The 17,811-nt window shown below is 37.3% G+C and overlaps 1 protein-coding gene across 8 annotated transcripts in view; it reads left to right on the forward strand.

Annotated features, from left to right (window-relative positions):
* The window catches only part of dnmt3aa (DNA (cytosine-5-)-methyltransferase 3 alpha a), a 69,873-nt gene extending 53,262 nt beyond the window's left edge, over positions 1-16,611 (forward strand). For 5 of the 8 annotated variants that reach the window (XM_079832035.1, XM_079832036.1, XM_079832030.1 and 2 more), the window contains 16 exons: positions 267-425; positions 503-610; positions 783-939; positions 1,078-1,227; positions 1,334-1,378; positions 2,435-2,514; positions 2,599-2,711; positions 4,545-4,728; positions 9,246-9,330; positions 10,438-10,583; positions 10,669-10,759; positions 12,330-12,478; positions 13,455-13,540; positions 13,646-13,715; positions 14,404-14,522; positions 15,791-16,611. In XM_079832035.1, coding sequence (XP_079688161.1) covers positions 267-425; positions 503-610; positions 783-939; positions 1,078-1,227; positions 1,334-1,378; positions 2,435-2,514; positions 2,599-2,711; positions 4,545-4,728; positions 9,246-9,330; positions 10,438-10,583; positions 10,669-10,759; positions 12,330-12,478; positions 13,455-13,540; positions 13,646-13,715; positions 14,404-14,522; positions 15,791-15,956 — 1,908 coding nt within the window. In that variant the 3' untranslated portion in view covers positions 15,957-16,611. Of the gene's footprint in view, positions 1-266; positions 426-502; positions 611-782; positions 940-1,077; positions 1,228-1,333; positions 1,379-2,434; positions 2,515-2,598; positions 2,712-4,544; positions 4,729-9,245; positions 9,331-10,437; positions 10,584-10,668; positions 10,760-12,329; positions 12,479-13,454; positions 13,559-13,645; positions 13,716-14,403; positions 14,523-15,790 lie in introns of all 8 variants that reach the window. The other 3 variants (XM_079832029.1, XM_079832031.1, XM_079832033.1) reach the window with 1 other exon arrangement.
* The last annotated feature ends 1,200 nt before the right edge of the window (positions 16,612-17,811 follow it).

Below are 17,811 nucleotides of genomic sequence, written 5' to 3' on the forward strand. Positions count from 1 at the left end.
ATTGGAATTAATCACAGAAAGCTGTACAATGAATTACTCGCATAAAAACCTCACATAAAATAAAACAGCTCACGTAATATTTCGTTTGACCTCCTGATTTTGATGATTAGCATTTTTTGAAGGTCAGGCTGCTGCTTTTTTCAGTGACCAAAAAAACCAGAATCAGTTTCAGGATTTTCTTTGCTATTTGTGGCCTTGCAGTCCCCCAGACTGAGATATATTTGACCTGCAATATGTGAGGTTAAACTGAAGCTGATATTTCTCAGGACGGCCGTGGCTTCGGGATCGGAGAGCTCGTCTGGGGAAAGTTACGGGGATTCTCCTGGTGGCCCGGGCGGATAGTGTCATGGTGGATGACGGGTCGCAGTCGGGCCGCTGAAGGAACCCGCTGGGTCATGTGGTTTGGAGATGGCAAATTCTCAGTGGTGAGTCAGTCGACCAATCGGGATCCTTCATGAGTGCTGAAAACAGACATTATAGTGAACATCCCTCCCTCTCTCAGGTGTGTGTGGAAAAGCTGTTGCCCTTGAGTACATTTTGCACATCTTTTCATCAGCCCACCTACAACAAACAGCCCATGTACAGAAAAGCCATCTATGAAGTTTTACAGGCAAGTCATGCAGAAACAAACACAATAACGTGTGTTATTGTTCTGGTTTAGTGACACTAATGTCTTTGACTAAACTTTATGTTGCACAAATATCGAGTGTATTTATGGATTTAAATATGTTTATAGGCCTGCATGTGTGTCATTTCTCATGTTTACGTGGATCTCTGCACAGACGGCGAGTACGCGTGCAGGTAAACCGGTCCCTGTGTGTGAGTCCACGGATGACTCTGACACGGGGAAGAGTGTGGAGCTGCAGACACGGCAGATGATTGAATGGGCCAGTGCTGGGTTCCTCCCCTCCGGTGCCAAAGGCCTGGAGCCGCCACCAGGTACTAATTTCATTTATTTATGGTTTATTATTATTTATTAAAAAGACTTTTCTAGTACATCTCATTGCTATCTTAGAGAAACAATTGAGATATTAGAGACTCTGCATTTCTGTGTGTAACTGTGTTTGTGTGTTCTAGCGGAAAGAAATCCATATACTGAGGTTTATCCAGAGATGTGGGTGGAGCCTGAGGCTGCTGCGTACACAGCTCCGCCCCCTGCCAAGAAACCCAGGAAGAACAGTGTTGAGAAACCTAAAATCAAAGAGATTATAGATGAAGGAACACGAGGTATCACAAACACACACATGTGCCAAAGCAAACTATCTTTACATCTCACATGAGTTGTTCCTACTAGAACCGCAGCGGTTGTTAACATGTGTTTTGTTTTCCTCAGAGAGACTCGTGTATGAAGTCAGGCAGAAGTGTCGCAATATCGAAGGTGAGTTTGCTGTTGAATGTGACCTTTGACCCCTGGACGTTTGCTCTTCTTTAACCCTCCTATTATCTTTGGGGTCAATTTGACCCCATTCAATGTTTAACGTCTATAAAAACACGATTGACATACATTTTTTTGGCTTTAGATTGAATGACTTTTCCTAATTTAATGGGGACAACTCTGTAAACATAAAATTAACATGATGATATTTTTCCAATGTCCTGTACACATTTTGTAGCATCTGTGTTCTTTGGGGTTCCATTTGACCCCAGGCTCTTTTAGCTGTATAAAACATAAGAAATATAAAAAATTACACCCATTTGTTTAGGTTGTTTTATTGAGGTCACTATTGTATGTAACATTCAAACAACTTCCCTCTGATTTAGGGCTCTAATCTTACCTAACCAAACCATACCTGTAGTATTGTGAGAACCACTAGTAGTTCACGTTATTATGGTCCTGCCCCCCCACGTGAATGACAGGGTAGCCATAGTGCTGCTAATGTCATCAAAATGGTTCCAGGGCCCACCAGATATGCTGTCAGACATAAATGACCTGAGACATAAACCTTTGCAAAAAAAAAAATCATATTCTGGAGGTTTAAATTGCTGGGGTCAAATTGCCCCCAGTGGGTAACAAATGTTACTAGATTTGAGGGTAACAGGAGGGTTAAAAGAAATCGACTCAAACATAACATCCAGTTTAGTGTTTGGCATAGAGTTGGGCATCATCAATATTACCATTAATAATATATGCATCAGTGTGAATATATGTATTTCCAAAAGTTAAGAAATGTAATAAAATATCTTCACTTTTGGAAGTCTGATTAAATTAAGAGTCAGGAAAGAAATCCTGGTTGATATTACTTCTGCTTCATTTATCACATTAGAAAGAAAGTCAAGAAAGCACATTGCCTTGTGGTATACAATATACATATATATATATTGGCAAATGTAGAAGGTCAGAATGTCATAGGACAAAATGTACGCATACAGCGTCAATAATATGGTACAGTAGCATAATTTTCCAAACATCATCATGGAGTCTTTTTGTGTGCAGATATCTGTATTTCCTGTGGAAGTCTGAACGTATCGATTGAACACCCTCTGTTCAGTGGAGCCATGTGCCAGAGCTGCAAGGTACGCATGCACACATCTCCACCTGTCAATCAAGCCCGTTCTGACTTCTGATTGGTTCTGAGGTGGTGTTCTGTTCCCCTGCAGAATTGTTTCCTGGAGTGTGCTTATCAGTACGACGATGACGGTTATCAGTCGTACTGCACCATCTGCTGTGGAGGAAGAGAAGTGCTCATGTGCGGGAACAACAACTGCTGCAGGTTTGTATGGATGGGCTTTTTTCTGTAGCTGCGGCTACATCCACATTGATCCAGATAAATTTGAAAACAGTGTTTTCCTTTCAAAACGCTCTCTATGCACACTAGCATTAAAGTGGGCATGAAATAGAAGTTTTCTTCCCTGTTGAGAAAAAATTGATTGGATACGCAGAACCGGCGCAACGTCATAGAATGTGAAGCGACAAAGGACCATCTTGTCACTTAGGCTAGAGGTGTTGTCGGGTTATCTGACGTGTGGGATCCAAAACATGACGCTTCCAGTCCAGTACTGCAATTATCACCTTTATTTGTCGCAGTTACGATGCTTAAACACATAGTACTCCTCATTTCCACTCCTGACACGGTCAAAAATTGTTTGCTTCCCTCATTACACCTGACCTCACTTCCTCTCTGGCTACCTATATCCATTAAACCGACACTCCACCCGGTGTCTAACAGTGGAACTACAAGAGACATATAAATAAAGCATAATGGCTCTTACAGAATGTCTCTTAACAGATTCACGCCCACTTTTAGGGGAAAATAAACTAGACTCCCATAGACTTCAATGCAAAATAGCGGCACAAAACAACATCCGTTGTTTATATAACTTAATAACTTAAGAAATCAGCAATATTAAACATGTCAAGTAATTATATGTCCAGCCTGCCTGCCATAGAGCGTGAAAGATACATCCACACACTTAATAACTTAACTTAAAAAACACGTCCCTTCATTCTCCCACCGTCAAATTGGTGTAACAACCCCACCCAGTGGCCAGAGGACATTTACTCGTTCCTCATCAAGTCACCAGGTAAGCCAGTGAATGATTTAACTTCGTTTTTGAATCATGAAGTACGGATGAGGCAATCAGAAGCTAAATCGGGCTAGTTGTATGGCTGGACAGAAAAGTGCACTCAGTACTTTAAATATAAATACATAATATATACATTTAAAGATGTTTACTTGCAAAAACAAAGTAAAATCATTCACCAAAATTAAGTGTGTGGATGTATGTTTCACGCTCTTGGCAGGCAGGCTGGACATATTATTACTTGACATGTTTAATCTTAGTGATTTCTTTAGTTATTCAAGCCTGCTGGCTGTGTACTGACGTTGTTTTGTGCTGCTATTTTGTATTGAAGTTTATGGGAAGTCTAGTTTATTTTACCCTAAAAAGAGGCGTTGACGAAATTGACAGTTAAGTTCCTGGATGTGCCGGTAGTCCGTATTGTTGCATGGTTGTGGTTTGCTATTGGTCAGTCTCATGTGATTGACAGGTGTCCCGCCCTCACACCAGTAAACGCGTCGTCAGAGGAGAGACGAGATGTCGCTGCAATAGGGAGGGGAAGTTATTTTGATTAAAGATTACGATGGCAAATTTAAAAAAAAATTAAAATCATGCAGTTAGCTAACCTCATGTATTCATTTAGGCAGAAACAATGAGCAGTTTTTATATAAATAATGTAAAATAAATACTTCAATATTCTATTAAAATTTGAATAGTAGACATAAGAATGCCAGTGCAACCAACCATAGATGTATATGGGCACAATATGCGTCACGTCTAAACATGTGTCATCATTTTTAAATACTTCCGTTTCACAATCCACACTACAAAATAGTTTTCAAATACATCCACTTGGAAGAGCGTCTTCAAAAAGTCAAATTTTCGCTGGACAAAAATGTTGTCTCGGTGTGGAAGAGGTCAAAACGTAGAGAAAATGTATCCAGATTTTTCACATTTCAAATTTTTGAAAAGTTTTCAAATGTATCCAGATTAATGTAGACGTAGCCTGAGAGAGATATGTGTGAATCGACTGTGTATGTGTGTAGGTGTTTCTGTGTGGAGTGTGTCGATCTGCTCGTGGGGGCCGGTTCGGCTCAGGCCGCTATCCGTGAAGACCCCTGGAACTGCTACATGTGCAGCAGCAGGAACGTCCTCGGCCTTCTGAAGCGCAGAGACGACTGGACCGCACGACTGCAGCTGTTCTTCGCCAACAACCACGACCAGGACTTTGTGAGTTGATCTAGTTTTGAGCAGTTTGGCAAATAAAGTATAAAATAAGTAGGGTTGGTATCGTTTTTTTTTTTTTTTTCGATACCGGTGCCAAACCGATACTTTTAAACCGATACCGGTGCCTAAACGGTGCCTGAACCGATACTTTAAAAAAAAAGAGCCACAAAACTAGGTGGATGAGATTAAGAGTGGCTTTTTATTGATTTTTTTATTTTTATTATTTAAATGGAACAATTTATTACAAGTTTAAAGTATACTTAAATATATAAATATAAATAAATACAAAACACAATTTACTTAACAAATTCACAGTACACACACAACAGGCCTAATTTAACTCTTAGTTACAGTTACAGTAATAACAGCAGTAGTTTGTATTCTTGGTCTGCTACAAACCAGCTTCAAGCTTCAGCTTTATTTTGCAGAAATATGACCATATTCTCTGGCTAAATATTTTAGAAAGCATTGCCTTATTGTTTCCATGGTGACGCGTCATGTATGCTTCTCACATGACACACAGAAGCCACAATAGTGCTGTATGACAGCTCAGTTGTATCGGGAATATATATTCATAAACTTGCTAACTATGTCATGAACTATCTGATTTTCAAATATGTGTGTTAGTTGATTTATACTGCGCGATGGGCGGCTTCATGTTAGTTTGCGCCTCAGAGAATCGGATCTGTCGGATTTACATCACATAAGTTAATTCACGTCTCACGAAATACATGAAAGTAAGTGACCGCTGAACTGGGAGAAGAATAGAGTAAACTATAGTTACTATATAATGTGTATCAGATATGAATAAAACACGTAGTCAAGTTATAACTGTCTGAAAGGATTGTTTTTGCCACTTCCATAGACATCAGTGTGTGTTTTTTGCTAGTACTTATGAGCATTTAAATGTTTGAAACCTAAAATAAACATTATGTGGTTGAAAACTCTGAATTGTTGTGATGAGCGCTGAGCGTGTCTGTCTCTGGCTCAATGCCAGCCAAAGCGCGAAAGCACGTTTGAATTTAAGTGGCACCGAAATGAGGCACCGGGTTTCGGTACCCAACCCTAAAAACAAGTCAAGACCAATGTTCCCTCTAAGCTGCGCGCGTGTGCACTTGTGATGCCGTGGCCGCACAGAAAGAATAAAATGCTGCACAGACGCAGACGCGAAATGTGGGAAGAAATCCATTTGATTGTTAGCCTGATGTTGTCATACTCAGATTCCAGACAGAATATGAGTCTGATACTGCTCCACCATTGGGCAGTGATTATGAGGCGTGTTTCAAATGAACCAGGAAAGAAAATGCCTCTGCAATCAATTTGATAGACCTACAACCAATCAGAGCAATGGAGTAAGTGATGTATGTTGAGCGACGCATAGTTGTCAACAGAACTCAACTGCACGCACGCTGGAAGAAGTAGAAGAAGAAGATGTGTGTAAATTATCTTTGCCGGTGTTTTAAAAAGAATTTAAGGATACACGGAGTACTTACCAACACGATCATCATTTCTGAGAGAAATAGTGAAGGTGAATGCACAAGTTCTCCATTTAGGATTAGAACGAATTCAACCCAAGCACTCTTTGGTGACGTGGATGATTACGTTTCTGCTGATCATCTGTCCATCATCGTATAAAGCCCACCCTGACAATTTGATTGGTCCGAACAGCTCTGGTTTTAGCATAGTTGCTCCACAACGGATCAAGTCCAGACCAAACTTCCCGACCTCAAATGTTGTGGGCGGGGCTAAGTTCGGCTGGCATCCAGGCTAATTTATTATAGTTTAAATGAGAAATAATTGCAGTGCTCTGTTCAACCGCTATAGTGTTTGGTTCGGTAAACGAGGTTAACAGGTTTCATAGAAAGAGAATGATGTCGCGTGTGAGCGGCAGTGAGTCATGTTTGCGGTCCAAACAGCTGAGAGGCAACGTGAAGTGCAAAGACATGTGAAATAAAACATCATCATGTGGCTTGTCATCATGAAAATATCATCATGTGGCAGTGGCTTGATTAAGTGGTGGAAATAGTGGATGATGGAAACAGCGCGGTAACAAAACAGACATTTACAGTTACACACCCACCACAAGTGTTGAGTGCAAACTCAAAACACCTCAGGAACACACGTCAGTTTAAATAGGTCTGTGTGTGGTTTGTGGTTTTTAGGGATGTTTAGATAACTATAAAAGAGTTCACAAGTTCCCTTGAACATATTTAGCTATTAGATCTCTTTAATTACTTCAGGGTTTTTTTAACAAATTGAAGCATTTAAACTGATATAATATGTCAAGGGAACATTGGTCAAGACATTTTATTGCGGTTTATACAATACAGATTGTTTCAACGCAGCTTAACTGTAATAAACAGGAAAATATACCAGTGATACAAACTTTATCAGATATGAGACAAATTCAGATTCTGATGTAAAGCAGCTGTAAAAAGATAATAGTGTCATTATTCAGCTCAAGTCAATCAGTGTTGAAGTTGCAAAAAATAATCAATTATAACAGGGGTGTCCAAACTTTTTTGAAAGGGGGCCAGATTGGATGTTGTGGACACACCCGGGGGCCGGTTCCTTTTCTTGGAAACATGACAGATTTGACAAAAGCTTGAGCTGACAGTAGAGTAGCTTGTTATAGGACACAGATGTAAATTTATAGATATTTAACAATATCTGTAAAACTTTCATCAACCAAAAAGTTTTAATGGGTGATTAAGGAAAGGAAATTAATGCTTTTACTAAGGAAAATTAAATACAATATATTTTTCTTGATTTCTGTGTGGGACAGAAACAAGAATGCAAACAGAAACAAGATTATTTTTCTTACCCAATTGGCAGATAATTGTGTTTGTTTTAAGCTAAAACTCACTTCAGTTTCATTTTATTTTCCAGAAAACAAGAAAAAATGTCATATGTCATTTAACTTTTTTTTTAAAATTTTTTAGATATATTTAGACTAGAAACAAGACAAAAATACTAAGTAAAAGCATTTTTTTGCAGTGCACACATGGCAAAAAGAAAAATATATTATTTCTATATCTAGAATGGCTTTATGGTATTTAGTCTATAAACATATAAATACAAAACTGCACGTTTGTGACAAAAATAGTCTGCAATTTGGCTTTTATTGCTCATTTAATACATAGCTACATTAAAAATTAAATACAGTTATATATTAAACTACATTTCTGACAAATTACCACGGTTACCGGTAGAGTTACCACAGTAAATCCATGATAAATGTTGGTGAATTGTTGTTTGAGTATTTTAACTGAATCGGCTCAGTGTTTCTCATGATTTGCACGTTAGTGTTGTTGATTAAGTCAGCGCTGTTTCAACTGGCTTTAAACTAAATCAAAATCACAGAGATTTGCAGCTTTTACCGGAGACCTCTTTCTCATGGGCTGTTTAGTGGTCACGTGATCGAAACACTCAATAAGTAAACACATTTGTTCAGAGTCAGAGCTCGCGAGTTGTAGCCATAGGGTTGTAGCGCTGTTTTGTTCCGCTTTTGGCGCGTTAAAGCTAACTTTTCCGTCCACTAGAGGTCGCCTGTTCAAAACAAAGGCGTTGAGCGCAGAATCTTGGGACAGATGTGGTCTTCACCTCACAGCCGGTGGAAAAGAGTCAGGATAGGACTCGGGCAGAAATCATGTTCATGGATGTGATTATTAACATTACTGTAGTATGAAGCAGAGCAGGACCGAGTGTTGTGGAGCTGAGCAAGGCCGCAGGAGCGATTGAAGAGCGGGACTGTTATTATGGCATAGTCGCCGGCGGGACTTTTATTATGACACGGTCGCCGGCGCCACTTCCTCTTTTCGAGTCATGAGTGAGGTAACGCAGCTCTGTTTATCGTATTAGATATATCTGAGTGTGTTGAAAAGGAAGTTATGACGTTCGCTCGGCGGCTGCTATGACACTTGTTCACACTGCAGTGAGAGTAAAGCGTTTCTGCTGAATAAAACCGGAAACCGAGGGTAATGCAGATATGACGCCATCGACAGGCGACTCCCTGAAACGCATAGCTCACACGTCCCGGTTCCTTGGTTAAAATAGCAATTTCTCACGATTTACAAATAGTTGGAAACATTTGGGATATTCTAAGTACTCAACTGAACAAAATATATAACACTGGCCTAGTGGTTTTTGGATATTTTACTGCAAAAATCTTACATAGTTCACCTTTAATGTTTCCCTGGGCTAAATCTAGTACTGCCACCTTATGTTGACATTGTGAAACTGCACGATTTGTAAATTATGCGTGGTGGGCCAAATATAATATATTTTAATAGACACGCTGCGGGCCGTTTAAAATGGGCCGGACTTTGGACATCCCTGAATTATAAAATGAATTCAATTCAGCTATAAAGCAGCTCCACAGAAGACAATGGTGTCATCATTCAGCTCAATTTAGTTCAAGTTTTGTTCTTCATTCAAATCAATAATATTACTGCATATCGAGTGTCTTTTAAATAAAATGAATAATAAAATAGTAAAATCTGTTCATCTCTCCCTCTCAGGAACCAACGAGGTTGTATTCTCCAGTAGCGGCAGAGAAGAGGCAGCCAATCAGAGTGCTCTCTTTATTTGATGGCATCGCTACAGGTGAGAACTAGCGTTGCCACCCGTCCCGGTTTTCCAGGGATTGTTCTCTTTTTTGAGCGTCTGTCCTGGAAAATGTATATTCTTTCCTGGGACACAAATTGTCCCGTTTTTTTGTGAAAATGTACTTCTAAAGTAGAATTTCCTGGCTTCAAATTAAACCGTTTCCTTATACTGTTACTGTGTTTTCTTCATGGTTCACGTACATCCAATCCTGTGTCCGTAAACGGGTAAACAAACAGTGGATTGGCCAATGCCAGGCATTTAACGTTACTTTTATTCGATTGGAAGCTCAACTTATCGCCTAGCAACTAGGATAAAACAGTGTTCAGTTGCTAGCTAGCTTTTTTAAAACTTTATATTAACTCAGTTTTGTGAAATGGTGGGAGAGGCGGACTAGGAGGATAACACAACAAAATCGGATGAGCCACCACCAGTGTCAAAGTAAAAACGATTTACAACCTACAACCCAGACTGGGCGAAAAGAGAAAACTTTTCTGAATGGGTAAGGCCCACCCAAGGAGACCTGTTCTCCGCTACCTGTGTTTCGTGTCCTGCCAAAATTTCAGTTAAATATGAAGGAAAAACAGCGCTGGAAAATCATGCAAAAACAAAGAAGCACCAGAGTTTTGCATTAAGCAAACGCAAAAATCTAGCCATTGCAACGTGTATGACAAAGAAAGGGAGTCCTACAACTGTTAACACAGTATATTTGCAAATATGGGTTGATCCCTCCCCCAAAAAAACAAACAAAACCAAAACATATTTCATCTGAGTGTCCCGGTTTTTCACAAATCAAAGGTGGCAACCCTAGTGAGAACACATCTGAAGACCTATTGACCCCAGAAATGAAAATTCTGTCATTAATTTCTCACCCTCATGTCGTGCCAAACCCATAAGACTTTCGTTCATCTTCAGAACACAAATGAAGATTTTTTTTGATGAAATCTGAGAGCTTTCTGTCCCTCCATTGACAGCTACACAACTACCACTTTGATGCTTCAAAAAGTTCATAAAGAGATCGTAAAACGGAATCCATATGAATGGAGCGGTTTAGTCCAAATGTCCGGTGTGAATAAGCAAGTTCTGTGTGTGTGTTTTTGCTGTCAGGGTTTCTGGTCCTGAAGGATCTGGGTATTCAGGTGGAGCGGTATGTGGCGTCAGAGGTGTGTGAAGACTCCATCACAGTGGGGATGGTGCGACACCGTGGACTGATCGAGTATGTGGGCGATGTCCGGAACGTCACACACAAGCATGTGAGCATGTGTCTTTCTCTCTATCTCGCACTGTGTTTTCTCCTGGACGCACTTCTGATGTGCCTCTCTGTTTGTGTCTCTGTAGATTCAGGAGTGGGGGCCTTTCGATCTTGTGATCGGTGGAAGCCCCTGTAACGACCTGTCCATCGTCAACCCTGCCAGGAAAGGCCTCTTCGGTACGACACCCAGTTTGAGATCCATTACCGGCTTCAAAACCACAATGTTTGTGTTTGTGTGTGTGTATTAGAGCTGCATGATTAATCTTTAAAAGTTTATTATCTCGATTCAAACACCCATCGATCTTATTCCTAAATGCAGTGTTAATTTATTCATCAACGACCTTTTTTCACTGACGAAAACGAGACGATAACTAAATAAAAACTAGTGTTGGATGACAAAAACTATGACGACAACTTGCTGTCATTTTCGTCAACAAATAAAAACGAGACTAAAATGTTAGGGAGGGACGATTAGGGAAGAGATCCAGTCAGAACTTATATCGCACCCTGTGTAACAGATTTGCACATTTGATTTGAACGTGCTGTTCTTGGGTGAATTCAGGGTGATTGGGACACTTTTCCCGAGTCATCTCAATGGCAAAGTGTCCCAATCACCCTGAAATCACCCTAAAACTGCTGGAAAACACGGCGCTGTTGCGCTTCTACAGGCTCACTCAGTTATCCCCAATTCAGCGCTCCAGAGCGGCTCACAATCAATGAATAACGCACATTTATGCCAGGCAATTGTTTATGAACTAATGCTGATGAATAATGACAATGTTTACTTTACTATGTTTATATAGTAATATGTTTTAGACGGTTGTAACAATGCATATTTTATCTCCTGAACTTGAATGAGCATCCTGCAACTGCAATAGTAAGGCGCATTTCAAAATAAGAGTCACGGTGTATTTCGAGCTTGTTTATAATTAAAAGTCACGCATTATTTATTCGTTTTTGGTTACACAATAAACTGTATTTAATTTCATTCCCATTTAATTTATAGTCAGGAGGAAAGACCAGTATTTGAAACATATTCAATAAAGTATCAGGGTTATATTTCACTAAAACCATAAAAAACTTCATTACTTGAAGTTAAATAAACGTTAGCTTAACCTGATATGGCCTACTAACTAAAACAGAAATACACAGTTATAAAAACGTACGATCACAGCGAACATTCAAATCTGCGTTTGAGCATTTGTCATGTATAAGTATGAGATTCACAGTCTTTTCAACCACACAGTATCATTATTTCTGTCTTACAATAATTTGAATTATAACAGAAGTACTGGAATAAAAGATTATAGTTCATATTTAAACACTGATGTTTACGGCAGCGATGAAATAAAGTAAATCACCTTTTGAAAGCAACTTGACGCTTCAAATAAAGATTGTATCCATTACATTGTTAGACCAGTAGGTGGCGACAAGTGTCTGTATTTGTTATTGAATCATTCAAGATTCATATAATAATGAAACTAGTGAAGTCTCTATGAGTGAGTCATTGGATCGTTCATTCAACTGATTAAAAAAAAAATCTATATATTTTTTTAAATAGACCTCAGCAATTAACATTTTGTCAGAACCTTTTGTCTGTTCATGATCTGTAATGTAAACAAAAAATGAGTGATTCTCAGTTTATCCAGAATCGTGCACCGCTCGTGTGTATCGATGCATTTGTGTTGTATTAAGTGTTTGTCCGTGTGTGTGTGTGTGTGTGTGTGTGTGTGTGTGTGTTGTGCAGAGGGCACTGGGCGTCTGTTTTTTGAGTTCTACCGGCTGCTTCATGAAGCGCGACCCAAAGACGGAGACGACCGACCGTTCTTCTGGCTGTTTGAAAACGTTGTTGCCATGGGAGTTAGTGACAAGAGAGACATCTCACGCTTTCTGGAGGTGCGTTCACACAAACACACACACATACATTCATGCCTAAAGTGAATCATGTGTGTTATTCATCAGCACTGCCCTCTTGTGGTTGTACATGTAACAGTCTATATGTACAGTGAGCACAAAATGGATTTGGACAATGAAAAATGTCTGACTTTCACGTCTGATGAACACAAAGTACTGGGTTTGGATGCTATGGGTGGGTTGAGGGGAAAGGGAAGGGTCAATAGTCTATACATGTAATTACAGAAATTCTTTAATCGCATGCAGGGATTTTTTTTTTAAATATGAGCACAATGTAAAACACGTTTGTAGACAATTTCCGATTGAAAAGTGTTTTTAAATAAAAAAAAATCATCATTTCACAATTTCAGTTTTAATCACACAGACAACTCCATGATCATGTGTCTACAATATGATTATTTATTTTTAAAACATTTATTTAATTATTTTTTTAGGCCAGTTAACATCTTTTTTTTTTTATTACATTTTTCATGTTAGTATTTTTTATCTGAATCAGTGACATTCAGGCAAGTGCCAAATGCATTTTGGAGTCACAGAATATATATATATATATATATATATATATATATATATATATATATATATATATATTTTTTTTTTTTTTTTTAACTGTTTTCAATATTGATAATCATAAATGTTTTTTAAGCAGCAAATCCTCATATTAGAATGATTTCTGAAGGATCATGTGACACTGAAGACTGGAGTAATGATGCTGAAAATTCAGCTTTGATCACAGGAATAAATTACATTTTAAAATATATTCACACAGAAGCTGGTTATTTTAAATTGTAATAATATTTCACAATATTACTGTTTTTACTGTATTAATGCAGGCTTGGTGAGCAGAAGAGACTTTAAAAAACATATTGGAGGCCTGCAAATACTGTTCAATGAAACTCTCATTTTGTAAAGAATGCATGTACTTTTCCTCATATAATGGTTCTCTCCATGCGTCCAGTGTAATCCAGTAATGATCGACGCTAAGGAGGTGTCGGCCGCACACAGAGCTCGATACTTCTGGGGCAACTTACCTGGAATGAACCGGTACAATCACCAATATGAGTGAGATTAGCTGTTATTGTTGGTGTTTGACTTGCATGTGAAACGGGCATGAAAATGAACATCAGGACAACTCTCTTTCTCTTTCAGACCACTGTCCGCCATGGCAAATGATAAACTCGACCTGCAAGACTGTCTGGAACATGGACGCACAGCTAAGGTGTGTGTGTGTGTGTGTGTGTTCAGTTTGTTTTCTTATAGTCAAGTCACCTTTATTTTCAGAGCAGCTTAACAGTGATAGCATTTCGACTGTTGTTCAGCTGAAGTCAGTTCAGTGTTGATTCAGTTCCATTTTAAAGATCATCAATTATTAAATGAGCTCATTTCATCTAAGCAGTTCTGCAAGAAATGATATCGTCGTCCAGCTCAGTTCAGTTCTCATACAGCAGCGTCAGTACAGTCAGATCAATAATATTGTTGAATATTAAGTTTCCCCGACTAAGCAAGCCAGAGGCGACATTGGCAAGGAACCCAAACTCCATCAGGTGACAGAATGGAGAAAAAAACCTTCAGTCGAGGGGCCAATTCTCCCAACGGCCAACGAACAAACACGGTGTGATTATGATTATTATACATGAAAAGTATCATGAAATTATGATTGACTGTATCCAGACATCATTTCACATGAAGGTCTGAGTCTTGTTTAAGGCACACATGTATATTCATTTTCAAATATTTCAGATTGACGCCCCTAAATGTTGCATAGAAACATAACAAACAGTGATTGGTTATTGTCCAGGTCAACCAGACAATCTCCTTCCTTCTAAGTGGGTCGTTCTTGGCCCATGATAAAAGACACTAGGTTTGGGTGGCCAACAGGGAAGTGATTTACTGGCTTTGTTTTTCAGTTCGGCAAAGTGCGAACCATCACGACTCGTTCCAACTCAATAAAACAAGGAAAAGACCAGCACTACCCCGTCTATATGAACAATAAAGAGGATATCCTGTGGTGCACTGAGATGGAGAGGTGAGGGCCTTCCGTCACATGACCTGTGCTTCCAATATTATTTCATCCCAAAGTCAAGGGATAAAAATAAAGCATATTTCTATTTGGAGATTTGTTACAGCATGACATTATTTTCATGACACTTGTGCATATTTCTCCTAAATTCTCATATCCATCCTTTAAATGGTAAAATACTAATAAATAACTGTAGTATTTTTGTACCGTCTTTTATTTGTTGAAGTTAATAATAAAAAAAAAGGGTAACAATAATAATTGAAAAAAACCTACTGTATTACTTATTTTAATATAATGGGGAATTTTCATTTTAAATTGTTTGATTGATATCTTTATTTCGAACATGAGAGAAGAATATTTAAAATAAAATACAATAATGTTAAGAAAAAAGTAAAGAGGAAAAATAGAAAAATTAAATTAAAAAAGCAGCAAAGTATCTTACTTTCCTGTATAAACATGCTTCTATCTCATGTGCGAAAAGGAGTAGGAAGAAGTAAAACTTATGTACTCCTACCCCTTTAATTCTTAAAATTGTAATAATTTTAGGAGATTTAATCATTTAGATAATTAGTAATTTAATAATAAATTCATATAAAATATAATAATGATTGATGAGTCTGGCATAAGTGTCCAAATACATTTTGGAGTCACTGTACATATATTTATATCAATGATTTTTTTTTTATTACAAATTTTTCTTCATCAAGTATACGTTAAATTGATTAAAAGTGACAGTAAAGACATTCATACATGTTGCCAAATATATATATATTTAATTTTTTTTTTTTTTTTTTTTTTTTTTTTAAGTAACATTCTGGTCATCAAAGAATCCTGAAAAAAATCTTTACATTTATAAAATATTTATAAATAATGTTAGTATTGTTGTACTGTCTCTTATTTGTTGTTCATAAATAATTAAACGTAAACATTGCAATAATCCGGTAAAAAACAACAACTCTGTTAGACTTTCAATGAGAATAATTGGAAATATAAAATGAATTTTATTTTTAAATGAATAATTTAGGTAGATTAATAATTTAATAATAAAATGAATCTAAAATATAGTAATGATGGTATAATAAAAAAAATACATCCAGATGCAAAATTGTGCTTAATTTACCTAAAACAATAATATAATTATATAATTACTCTATATAATAATAATATAATTATGAAATAATATATAATTAAAAGTCATAGAAATTTTTAAAATGTTTATAGTCCTAAAAATAGACTTAATTTCTGGGTAAAATCCACTGCTTTGTGCATTGCAGAGTGTTCGGCTTCCCTGTCCATTACACTGACGTGTCCAACATGAGTCGTCTCGCCAGGCAAAGGCTTTTGGGAAGGTCATGGAGCGTGCCTGTGATTCGCCACCTCTTCGCTCCACTGAAGGAATACTTCGCCTGTTCCTCAAACTCCGCCCACCACAACACATGATAACATCCCTCCTCTTCCTTTCCTTTCCAATGAGCTCTACCTTCTTGTGTTTGTCATGTTTGCTCATGGCCAGTGAATGGCTGGTGCTATCCGAAGATTATTATTCAACCCACTAGACAGCCACATTTCACATATTTATTTGAAAACATAACCTTTTTAGTTTTCATGTATTTTATTGTCCGTCGTTTTAGGTGATTTTTTTGTCATGTTACAACTGTGACAACTCTTTCTCTCTCACAAAACTGACAGAGACAAAATGTGAGCGCGTTTGCAAGTGTATGTTTGTCCGAGCGTGAAAATATAGAGCACAATCCGCTGGTTAACTAGTGTGAAACAAAAGCAGATGCTCTCTGAATGCTCGAACCGGGCGAGTCCTGTTCCTCGACTCTAAATCTAACGTTGCGGCATGAACTAACTAGGTAGGATATGGCAACTTTCAAGTGTCAATTGTTCTGTCCTCGCTGAAAGCGAAATGCTACGGTGAAGAGTCAAAATCACACTGAACATATTTGATGTTTCATATGTCTCATGGAAAATATGTGCAGGTCATGTTTCACCCTAATATCAAAAGAAAAACATTTGAAATTATATACTGCATCATGATTTTTATGACACATCTACCCCTCCCACATTTTATTACATATATATGTAATGCAAAAAATAAATAAATACAATTATATATATATATATATATATATATATATATATATATATATATATATATATATATATATATATATATATATATATATATATATGGGCGTTGGAAGCAAAAAAAAATGTGGGTGGGTCCTCTCTCAGAAAAAATTTACTGAAGTAGATGCCATTTACATTAAGTACAAATATACTGCCTTGTTTACTAAACGTCTGGTGGGACCAGACAAAATTACGGAAATCGCTTAATCATTTACAGCGGCTATAGTGTAGGGGTAAGATACATGGCATCAAGTTTTGACGCAAATTGACCCGAGGTTCGAATCCACCTTTTTCCGAACTCGCTCTACTCCTTTTTCCCATCACATATCAGATCGGAAAGGTATTTATTTTCAATAAAAGTTTAAAAAAATGTTAGAAAAGTGCAAATAAAGCGTCTAACATATGTTTAATAATAAGTGTTTATTGGTTAGGGGTAGGTGAACGGACATGTGCTGAATTTGAGACGATAGGGTCCAATATCATTGTTCGTAAAAAGTAGGTGGGTCTTGTCCCACCCACATACAATGTTTCCGACGCCCATGTATACATATATATTATATATATATATATATAAAAATTCCCCAAATTTTATTGTAATGCTAAATATACATATATTTATTTAGCATTACAATAAAATTTGGGGAATTTTTTATATATATATATATATATATATATATATATATATATATATATATATATATATATATATATATATATATATATATATATATATATATATATATATATATATAAAATACAGTTGCAATTGAAATTATTCAACCCCCTTGATCTGCAAGACATTTTGCTGCCAAGAACAAAATGTTATGAAAACAATTCAACAAAGGCATCAGTAAACTATTATAAAAAAAAGTTTATTAATACACATTTGAGTGATTCTGAGAACGTGAAGTTGTTGAGAAATGTAAAAAAAAAATCTAATTGGCTCTAAACATTCGTGCTCAAAATTATTCAACCCCCAAAAGTCAATTTTTTTTAACCTCCAATAATAAACGCTGCCTGTAAGTGCTCAGAAGCTTCTGTCGCCTCTCTACTGCAATCTTGGCCCATTCCTCGCTTGAAAAAGTTTCAGGATCACTGATAATCTTTGGTTTTCTCGTTGCCACTGCTTTCTTTCAATTCCACCTGATATGTTCAATGA

The sequence above is a fragment of the Gobio gobio genome (genome assembly GCF_949357685.1).
Source record: "Gobio gobio genome assembly, chromosome: 12".
NCBI lineage: Eukaryota > Metazoa > Chordata > Actinopteri > Cypriniformes > Gobionidae > Gobio > Gobio gobio.